General features: G+C 41.4%; 1 protein-coding gene across 1 annotated transcript; it reads left to right on the top strand.

The window, feature by feature from the left end:
• The first annotated feature begins 10,572 nt into the window (after positions 1-10,572).
• LOC131687684 (uncharacterized) lies at positions 10,573-11,385 on the top strand. The gene has a single exon (XM_058971781.1). It carries the CDS (start codon positions 10,573-10,575, stop codon positions 11,383-11,385), a length of 813 nt encoding a protein of 270 aa, XP_058827764.1.

Genomic DNA, 11,385 nt, shown 5'->3' with positions numbered 1-11,385 from the left:
CAAAGACGCCGCCGTAACAATAACAATAACACCCAGAACAAACAAGGCGGCCAAAAATTCAACCAACCGCCGCAGATCATTCAGGCGAGCGCTTGAATGTGTATTCTGAGGATGGTTTTTGATAATTTCGCAACGGATACAGAAACAATACGTACACATGTTTAAACGGAGAGAGGATTTACCTGAATTAGATTTGTTTAGACTTGCAATAAGTGCTAAATTTTGTTACTATGGAAGTGAGATAAAAATACAGAAGTATGAAGGAGAGTTCAGGTATCTAACGCAAAAATTGATCAAAAGCCTCGTTGAAGATGCGAGAAGGTTTCTATATTATTTTTTTGTAACAATTGGCGCCCAACGCAAAAAAATATTAAGAAAAAGTGCTTTGCTTCCAAGACCAGAAGCAAACCCCTTTTTCGTTGTGTCTCCCGGGGAAATTCAATTACTCGCGTAATTTTCATTAACGTTTGGTCATTAGGTCGATGTGTTGTCCAAAAAGCAGTCCGAGAGTAAAACTTCGAACCGTTTTAATGCGGATTCTTGCGAGTGATGAAAAAACCTGCAAATCATACGCCGTACATTGCAGATGTAGAGCAGAAATACTGATTGATTTCCTTTATTAAAAATAGGGTGGTTCTAAAATGATTGAATTAAATTGGATTTAATTGTATTTTTCTACTTTTTTGTGTTGTTACTAAGTTTATTTAAATTATCATTTCTAGGAGTATATTTAAGTGTTTGGTCGTTAACTTATAGTTTAATTAAAAATGGCTGCTTCACGCTTTACATTTGATCAAGCCAGTGAGTTGTTAGTAAAGTGGTATTCTGATTTGAAAGTTGAATTTCTTTCGGATGATGAGCTTGACCATGAACTGATAGTTCGGTCTGTCATCATAGGGGAAAGTTTTGATCGAACACGCAAACGGAGATGGTTAAGGGATCAGCTAAAAGCTGAGAGGGAGAATTCGACTGAAAAACGTTCGCTCCACGTGTCAATCGATTCAGGCAAAGAGATTACTGTATGTACTCAAAAATATTCGGACTTGAAAAAGGCTTTGGGGCAAGAAGAGAATGACGACGCAAAAATGGCGTATTATGCGAGGATGTTGCATGTGGGCGTGCGCATAGTGACCGTTTTGTCTAACGCACGTGGCTCGCCCAATTTGCATAGTTTTTTACAAAATACACTGGTTGAATTAGTGGAAACCATTGACCCAATTTTCGGTAATTTAACAATTCCCAATCAGAATAATCAGGATAACGATGATTCGGAGGAACATACGCCAGACGAAGATGAAATAAATCAGGAAGCAGAAAACGAAGATCAGGAAATAATTAACAACCCTAGGCAGTCAGTTTTATCGCAGGCTGACCTTGAATGGATCCACTCATTGCAGGCAAGAATAGTAGATTTGGAACACGAGTTAGAACGACGCAGGGAAGTAAAAGATGCCGGGACGCAAACCTTTTTTGACTTTGCCATGCCGTCAAATAGCCAATCGTACCGCAATCCTAATTTTCCTGATTCCTCTCCTGCTAGTTTTACATCCCTAATCCGCCAGAATCCTTTTATTTCCTCTTCAAATTACCCTAGATTTCAAAATATTAACCAGATTCCTTCAGAAATTCGTCCAACAATTCCGATTCAAAATGCCACATACTCCGTTCATTCCCTCCCTGGCAATAACCCACTTCCTATACCGAACCGTACGTCCGCAAATGCATATTCTATCCCTATTCAGAACCGCCACTGTTTGCCGGTATCTAAATGGAACATCACAAAATATAGCGGTGATGACCAAGGTTTGAAGCTGAATGAGTTTTTGGAACTGATTCAGGTTTTATCCCAAGCTGAGCACGTGTCAGATGTGGAACTGTTTGAGTCGGCAGTACATTTGTTTGCGGGATCAGCCCTTAAGTGGTATATGACTCAGCGAACCACAGGCAGATTGCTGAATTGGCAGCATCTTGTCTTCGAGTTGAAACGAACCTATATGCACCCTGATCTTGACGCCCTGATAAAAATGAAAATTTATCAGCGGAGGCAACAAAAACACGAATCCTTCCATGAATACTACTTTGAGCTAGAGAAACTTTTTCGCACGATGAGTGTGCAAATTCCCGAACACGAGAAAGTTCAAATACTTCAGCAAAATATGCGGGTTGATTATAAACGGCAAATGACATTCATCCCCATTATAGATTTGGAAACACTGGTCGCCGCCGGTCAGAAACTGGACGCGCTGAATTTCTCGGCGTACAACAAGGTCTTTGGTACCGAGAAGACTATTCAGGCCGTCCAAGGGACAGAGTCCAATCCCAAAAAGAAGGCAAACAAGCAACCACAACCTCAGCACAGTGAGCCAATCGCTACGGTTTCGCAACCGAATAGGAATGTTTCTAACACATCCACCAATCCTCAAAACAATCAGTCGCGGGCAAACCAACCTCCCCCAAAAAGTAATGAGCTCTCTCACAATGTGTCGACGAATCAAGGCTCGTCGCGTAATCCCACCGCCCGGGAACAGACTGCGATGTCATCTGCATGTCAGTCTCGCCCCCAAATTACTTTGGAAGATTTAATTACCGCGCACTCGCCCCCACCACCCAATACTTGCTACAACTGTGGAAGAATTGGACACCATGTAGCTATGTGCAGATTACCACGTACACTTTTCTGCAGCACTTGTGGTCTTCGAGGGTTCCCGACAAATTATTGTCCCTATTGTCAAAAAAACGGCCCGCACGCGAGCCAAATTCGCCGTTCGCAGTGCCCAGACGCGTAAACCAAATCTCTAGTCTCCCAAGGGTTCCCCCGCCCTTCTGGGAAAATGCAACAGAGAATCTGTACCCCAAATCTTCAGAAACGTTTCAAATAATTTACCCATTTCCAAACGACAACCGACCGTATGTTTCAGTAAAAGTGTACGGCCTTTCGATTCGTGCCCTTCTTGATAGCGGTAGTAATCACACGCTAATCAGTGAAAAAATTTTCAAGCAGTTCAAATATAAAAAGCTGCATCGTCCCTCCAAAAATGTTGTCCTTCGCTCGGCTAGCGGAGATGAACTCCAAATTCTTGGGCAGGTTCAACTGCCATTTACACTCGAAGGTTGTGTTAGAATAATTCCGACACTGGTTGTGGCCAACCTTTCCATCAATTGCATCTGTGGTATGAATTTTTGGGAGAAATTCCTGATTCAACCCACAATGCATGATACCATAAACAGCGAGCGCCAAGCTACCGTCGCGGAAATCAATCAACCCACTCCCGAGACATTTTTAACTTCCAAAGAAAAGGAAGAGATTGAAAAGGTCAAGAGACAATTCGTTCCCGCGCGGGAGGGTGAATTGACTATGACTAGCTGTGCCCAACATCGTATTGTGCTGGCGAAAGAATGGGCAACCAAACCCATTCATTGGCCCCCTCCCCCGCAGTCGTCGTGGTAGTCAGCACCTGTTGGTAGTTTGCGATTACTTCTCCAAGTGGGTGATGCTCCAACCGGTGAAAAGTGTCGCTAGTTCACCAATGTGCAATATTCTGAGAGACCAATGGTTTCTGCGAAATTCGGTTCCAGAGGTCATAATAACCGACAATGGTAGCAGCTTTGTCTCTAAAGATTTCAAAGAACTTTTAGAGCGGTTCGGAATTGCACATTGGTTGAACTCGCGATACCACTCACCAGCAAATCCAGTTGAGAGAGTAAACCGCACTATCAACGCTGCTATCCGGACGTATGTCAAGGAAGACCAACGTTTGTGGGACACACGAGTTCATGAAATCGAAATGGTGTTGAACACCAGTGTTCACACTTCGACTGGTTTCACGCCGTTTTTTATAACTCATGGTCATGAGTTTTCGGAAGCTGGAAGCGATCACAAGTTAGCACGAAACAATGAGAAGCTTAGGGGCCATGCATAAATGACGTAGCATTTTGGGGGGTAGGGAGGGTATGCCAAATTTGTGATGAAGTGTGACGAGGGGGAGGGTAGGGTCAGAAGTTGTGCGACGTAGCATTAAGTTTAAAACCCATTGTTTAGAGAAAACAATTTAATGATCATCCATTCCCAAGAGAAATAAATTTAAATTCAAACAAGTTACTTTTGATGCGGTTTTTCATGAGGTAAATTTTACGATTCGCGGAATTGCAAGTTCGCGAAAATACAAAAAGATTTTGTATGCGGATTTAACTAGCTACATTAGTTAGCTAATGTTGCTAATTAGTAGACTTAGTTTGAAAGCTGAATTAAATTTTCACTTCGGATTCAACCAATCAAAATTTAGTAGTTTAGTAGTAATCATTGGCGGCTGCACGATTGTGAACTGAGAGAACTTCTCTTCATGCTCCCTTTGACTTATAAAATTCAAAACAAAACTATCAACACTATATTTGTCATGAAATGGGCTTATTTTACACGCAATTTGCTGTTATAATGAAAATGTTGATAAAAGTCGTCAAACATTTTGAAAGGACATGTAGGTATTTAAAATAATTGAAAAACATATGTAATTTTTTTTCATCTCTCGGGCGCTTTGCATGGGATGATGGGGAGGGGGTAGGTAAATGCTACGTTTTTTACGAGGGGGAGGTTAGAATTTTGTGACCAAATGCTACGTGGGGGGAGGGAGGGGTCAAAAATCGCCGAAAAAAAGCTACGTCATTTGTGTACGGCCCCTTACCACAGATCTGCTTAACGAGCGTCGTAAACGTATGTTTTCCCGTATCTACGAAATAGTTACCACAAATTTGGAAAAAGCGCATAAATCGTCCCAACACCGGTACAATCTTCGTCATCACCGGTTTTCCAAATCATTTGTGGAGGGACAATTAGTGTATCGCCGGAATATGAAACTGTCCAGTGCCGCGGAACATTATAATTCCAAGTACGGCCGGCAATTCCTTCCCTGCCGCGTAAAAGCAAAACTCCGGTCATCCTCCTACGAGCTGCAAGATTTCAGTGGAAAAAGTCTCGGCATTTGGCCGGCCACTCATTTAAAGCCTGGTTAAACATTTCTGCTCGTACGGGACGGTGAATTATACATTAAACAAGCCGTCTGTCTTATTTATTTTCGTCTGGTAACAAAACTTATTTTCGGCAGTGGATAATCCGCTAATTTCGTCGTTTATATATTTACAATTCGTCCTTCCGCTCGCCATAATTGTAGTCGTTAATTTAATTACACTCTACAAAAGAGAAAACAAATTAATACATACAGTATACTTACCTGAAAATCCTTACAAAAACAGTTTTTCTGTCACCGGTTTTAATCAGCACCAGCACAGTTTAGCCATCATTGTATATGTTGAGAAATTTTGACAGATCGGAAGAGTCAGAATGTATCAGGGTTGCAATTCATCGACTAAAGCAACCGAATCGAAGGAGCGTACGCAGCCAGTTTTATGTTGTCGATGTACACTTCTAGGGTGAATGAGTTAATTCTGTGCAATTTCATGTTTTCTCTCATCAATCGAGAGAGTTTTAGAAATTTGCCATGAGTTGACCATTCACATTTCATAAAAGTATCTTTGACTCTTGATGAGAGTTGCAAAGAATACAATTTAGTATTAGGGGCCCCTAGCATAATCCATTTAGAATAGTAAATTCAGGAGTGATTGAGAGAGTGAATGATTTTGTATGTGTCGCGGGTGCATGAATGAGAAATTAGGATGAATGTAATGAATGATATATTGAAAACATACGTTTTGGTCCAAGCTAAAGCAAACTTGAGACAGAAATGAGTGGAGAAAGATAGTTAAATCTGTTTCTATTAGCTACAGTGTTTTGGTGTCAAACAAAGTGGTTTGACTGTATTGGTTCCGGTCAGTATTTCTGCTCAACATTAGCAATATGGCGATTCTTATTCTGACGCACAATAAGCAATCTCGACAGCAAAACTCTCGTTGTCAACTTGGAAGGCTGGTGGATGGACAACGTTGTACCTGATTTTGACATACACATGAACTTATTACGGTGGCCAATCTCACCTGTACGAATTCACGTATTATAGTGGAAAAGAGCTCCTCTGGCCTATGGACAAATCATTGCACTATAATAGTACTGAACGAGGACAGGCAGAGAGCTACATTGCACGTGATAACCACAGATCAACGCGAAAAAAAACACTTTGTTTTTTTTTCACCCGGCTCCGGGAAAATTGTGACCTTTTACTAGGACGGTCACAATACTACCCTTGGTCACTGAGTCAGCTAAAATTACATTACCATATTTATTGTCATTTTTTGTTTTGCGTGTACATAAATAACAGCGCACGGTCCCCGTTACGTGTTTGACGAGGCCTGTTCTTTGTGTACACCGGTAAAAATATTGTTAGTAAATGTCTAAGTAAAACATAAACGTCACGTCGGTTATCACTCCATGTTTTCATGTTTGAGTTTCGTTTAAGTTTTGCTTAGTAGTCCTGGTTGGTGTCAAAGTTAGATTTTGTTATTTATTTATTTATTTATTTATTTATCTATTTGTTATTTATTCGTTCATTACTATTTATTATATTTATTGAATTACTCATTTTGTATATACAATCTCAATTTATATTATACTTAATTATTATATCATACTATCTCTTGTTATTCTATTAAAATATTATGTAAAACTGGGAAACAAGTTACATGTATTAAAATATTTGTCATTCGCTATAAAAATTTGAATTCAAAAAAATTATATTACGACGCCAACCCTAAACGATAAATGTAAACGTCTGTTGTCATCATCATAACGTCTGCCGTCATCATCATACTGTCATCATGATAATGTCATCGTCATCGAATGCGGGGCGGTTTGATGCGGGTGATCGGAGGCAGGGCCCGGAGGGAAACTGTTTGGAAACCGGACAAGGAGAGGATAAAAGGGTCCAGAATAGCAAGATCCGGTCTCTTATAGTAAATTGAACCCGGTGGAGTAAGTACCAGCACAAGCGGTCACACGTCAAACGTGCCCGCGAGTTTCGTTCGGTAGCCAGTATTGTGTGGAAGACCGGTCCGTGAAGAAAAGCCCTAAGCGGGCAAGTTATACGCTATTGTGTACGCCATTACAACCCTAGTACCTAAAGGGTTTGGTAGTTAACCGTTGTGAAGAAACAACTCGCTCGACTTTGTTGAACTCCTATACAAACAGTGCGCGTAGTGTCACTCCCCGGGTCGCTTTGTGTAAAGCCGGCCTTCGTATAAAAAAAACGGCCGAATTGCTGCTAACGAAGACCCCTCATCATCATCGTCATCGCCAGGCACTGACTGCACCCTCTCCGGCAGGCCCGCCGTTGATCGCCCCGCACCTCCCCTGGATTGCTGCATGTCGACCAACGAGTTACACGGCCGCAACGAAGCACCACGCGGTGCCCAACAAGGAAGATGTCAGCAAAATAAAATGCGCAAGTAAAATTATCCCTTTTTGTTTTAAAATTATTCCCTACCCCAACAAAAAGTGAAACTAAATTAAAATTAAATAAAAATGTCTGGTCTTTAAGTGTAATTTAGCTGTGTCGTCTATTTTTTTGTTAAGTGAGTCCATTTGCTTGTTTCCGCTCAGTTCGACTTCCGCTCAGTGACCTTTGGTATTTGAAGGGTTGAAAGTTCTCCCACGTGTAAATTTCCTCTGGAGACAATAAGAAAATGACCCTAGCCGGTGACTAAGGTGGTACGGCCACCTCGTGTAGTAAAAAGTGAATTGTAACATGGTCACTTTACGGATTCTCTCGTCATTTTTTTATCACGTCGGACACTGCTAACTGAAGAGTATGTGCAGCGCATCTTACCAAGCTTAACTGATTTGAAAGCTCAGCCTTTATTGATTGAGTCCGCACTAGCGATTGTAGTTTGGACTGCTTTAATAGCAGCGATTATATTCGCACCATTATCCGTTGTGGTGGAGAATATTTGGTTGATGTCGATGTCGTAGGCCTCCAGTACTTCCAGTATTTTGCTTTTGAGAAAAAAAACAGTCTGGCTTTCTTTTACTTCTAGCATGCCTACCACCGAGAAAATTTAAAATGAAGATATTAAGAGTTCACTTGCTTATGCTATTTTAAAATTTATGAATTACCTAGTGTACGAATGACAATCTCAGAATCTTTCTCGAACTGAATATTAATTCCGAGTATGTGTCGATGATGCCTTGAGGCGGAATCAAGCTTCAATGATATAAGTTTTCCGCTCGTTTCTTCTCGGATTGCTTGCTGTACACGTTTGGCTGTTACATCCAGGTGTACTTTGATGTTTGTCCGGTTGATGTTTGTATTCAAGGTATCGGAAATAGGGTCAAGCAACAATTTGAGTCCCTCCCACTCAAAACAACTTAGAGGCAGGTGATGGATAGCCACTAGTTTCAAACATGCCTCCATGAATACTTGCTTATTAATAGCAACAGGATGTTTTGCGATCTCTTCAGTTTTTTTGGCGGTTGGTTCCGTTGAACGCATCAAGTTTTTTTTGCAGCTGCCTCTGAATGTTGGGAACGGCAGTGTCTAATAAAGTTACCTACATCCCAGGTAGCTGCAGACTGCGAATACCGACAACCGCTCATGGGATCAAGTGAACAAAACAATCGTTCATTTTCTTTGCGCACAGACTCTCTGGCTATTTGCGTAAAACACGTTTTCCTCTTACCCGGCTTATTTGCATCCATTTTTTGTACTTGTATGACCAATAACTCACTCTAAATCGCGTATCGTCTTGCCTCGTTGAGATGAAAATCAGTTTTGAGGTTATACCAACTAATATCCTTCCGTCACTCGCGCTAATGCACTGAGTGCATGTCGCTCGGAATTCTAGCGAAATCATCTTAGGGCAACAGTGACTGCTGTTGCCAGCACGAAGATTTTGCGCCTATAATTTTTTCTCTTTGAATTTTATTTGAAACAGATCACATACAAGCAGAAATGCTGATCATGGTTTGAGTTATTGGTTGTGCAAGAAGAAAAAAGTAGATGGATAGTATGTTTTTTCCCCAAGATTGGTATATTTATCAATGCTAATTTCATTTAGGAGCCCCTTGAGATCAGCAAAAAATGTCATATTGTAGTTTTCCAAGGTTTTGGTGAGATTCGCGTTGTAAATTATTCGCTGTTCTGAATAAACATTTACGTGTGAATAAAAACGTATGCATGTCAGAATACTTTCCTTGGTGACAATATATATTGGCAACACGTTAAACTAGTGGCAGCTGGCAGGTGTGTGCCACACAAAAAAAACAGTGATTGTACAGCACCAGCTTGCAACGACTGAGTTCTCTCTCTATCTCTCTTTTTCTTTTACGTAAAGTTTTAAGCGACTTTAGAGAAATGCTGAATGGGTGAGAACACAAGAAAAGGTTTTTGTCGTGGACTAGGCTCACATTAACCACAGGATGTAACTCTTGGGTCGCTCATTTGACAGACGCAGAAACCGGATTAATTGCTGTTGACGATGAGTTTTACGATATTATCAATGTCTTTTGACATGATTGACAAATCGCAGCTCTGGCATAGACTGCCCAGAAAAATAATGTGTAGTGCCGAAGAAATGTTATAGTTACCAATTATTTACAGCAAATGACAAGTTGTGATAACGAAGAAACCTTTATGGCAATTTCGTTCTATTTCCGTCATTTGAGAAATTATTCTACAGAGCATGCGTGTTGTTACTAAATATAACTGGCAACCATGTATTCAAACGCAAACGAGTAATTACGAAACGAAATGATCGATGCGTTTTAGCAGGAAGAAGAACGCAAAGTGATCGCTTGCTCGAACAGGAAGTGAGGGACTCCGACACTCATTCTGTGTACGACTTTTGAGACGATAGGAAGTTTTGTACCATCGTTATGAAATTTGGATACGACAAATATAAATACGTGCAATTTCACGGGCAGAAAGTTGGGCACTTAGATTGCAGCCATACGATTATGAAATCAAGAGAGTACCCGGAAATAAAAATATTGCTGATGCTTTGTCACGACTCATTTTAGCAACACAAGAGTCGGTCCCATTCGAAGAGGATAAAGAAAGTCACTACCTTTATTCCTTAGATTCAGGTAACATGGTTACCACTTGGAATGAGATAGAAATGGCATCTGAAAATGACAGCGAATTACTATCCGTTAGAGAAGCATTAATGTCGAACAAATGGCCTGCTGATCTGCGTCCGTATGAGGCACAGAAACTTAATCTACGCTCTCTAGGCTCTATGGTCTTCAAAGACGACAGAGTGATACTACCAAACACTCTGCGAAGAAAAGCCCTCGAGTCTGCACATGGTGGACATATCGGAGAAGTGGCAATGAAGCGAGTAATGCGTGAGTATTTCTGGTGGCCCAGGATGTCCACAGAGATAACTCGCTTCATGAAAGATTGCAATACCTGTGTTCAACTTTCAAGACGTAACCCACCGTTGCCTCTCTGCTCTCGAGAATTACCCGAAGGCCCATGGCAAATGTTGCAAGTAGATTTTCTCGCAATACCTACCTTTGGAACCGGAGAGTTTTTGGTAGTAATTGATACGTATTCGCGCTACCTGTATCTAGTAGAAATGAAGACAATTGATACTGTATCTACAAATTCAGCTCTAAACGAAGTTTTCAGAATGTGGGGATACCCGTCAGTCATACAGAGCGACAATGGACCTCCATTCCAGAGTTCTGGATTCGTCACATACTGGGAAGATAGAGGTGTTAAGGTACAAAAATCTGTACCACTCAGTCCTCAGAGCAACGGAGCCATGGAAAGACAAAATTCAGGTATCATCAAATCCTTGTCTGCGTCGAAATTGGAAGGATCAAACTGGCCCCTAGCATTGCAGCAATACGTGCACCGGCATAACACACTAATTCCGCATTCCCGACTACTGGTTACCCCTTTTGAACTTATGGTTGGATGGAAGTACAATGGGAATTTTCCTGGTCTTACGAAATCATTTAATTGCTGCGATTCCAGCAAACTTGATCGCACAACTATTTATGAGCGGGATACCGAAACGAAGCTTGCATCCAAGCAATATGCTGACCGGGTGCGCGGCGCTAAGGATAGCAAAATAGACATTGGCGATACCGTTTTACTGGTGCACAAGAAAAAGAATAAAACGGACCCCACCTTTTCATCGGAACGGTTTGAAGTTGTAGCCAGGGATGGAGCAAAGGTCGTGCTAATGAGCAGATCGGGAATTCAGTATGCTAGGAACGTACAAGATGTAAAACTAGCACCAACTCCGGTTTCGAACCAATCTGGCGGACTGTCTTATGAAACAGTTGACTCCGAAAAGCAAGCACAGTATACACAAGAAGCCACTACTGACGATTCAGTACCACTTGAAGGAGAGTCCAGGAACCTGCGACAACGGTCCTCTTTGAGACGTCCAGCGAGATTTGACGAAGAGTACATTTACCGAGTGTTTTATTGA

The sequence above is a fragment of the Topomyia yanbarensis genome, chromosome 3, assembly GCF_030247195.1.
Source record: "Topomyia yanbarensis strain Yona2022 chromosome 3, ASM3024719v1, whole genome shotgun sequence".
In the NCBI taxonomy this organism is placed as follows: Eukaryota; Metazoa; Arthropoda; class Insecta; order Diptera; family Culicidae; genus Topomyia; species Topomyia yanbarensis.
This window is presented reverse-complemented; position numbering and strand designations above follow the sequence as displayed.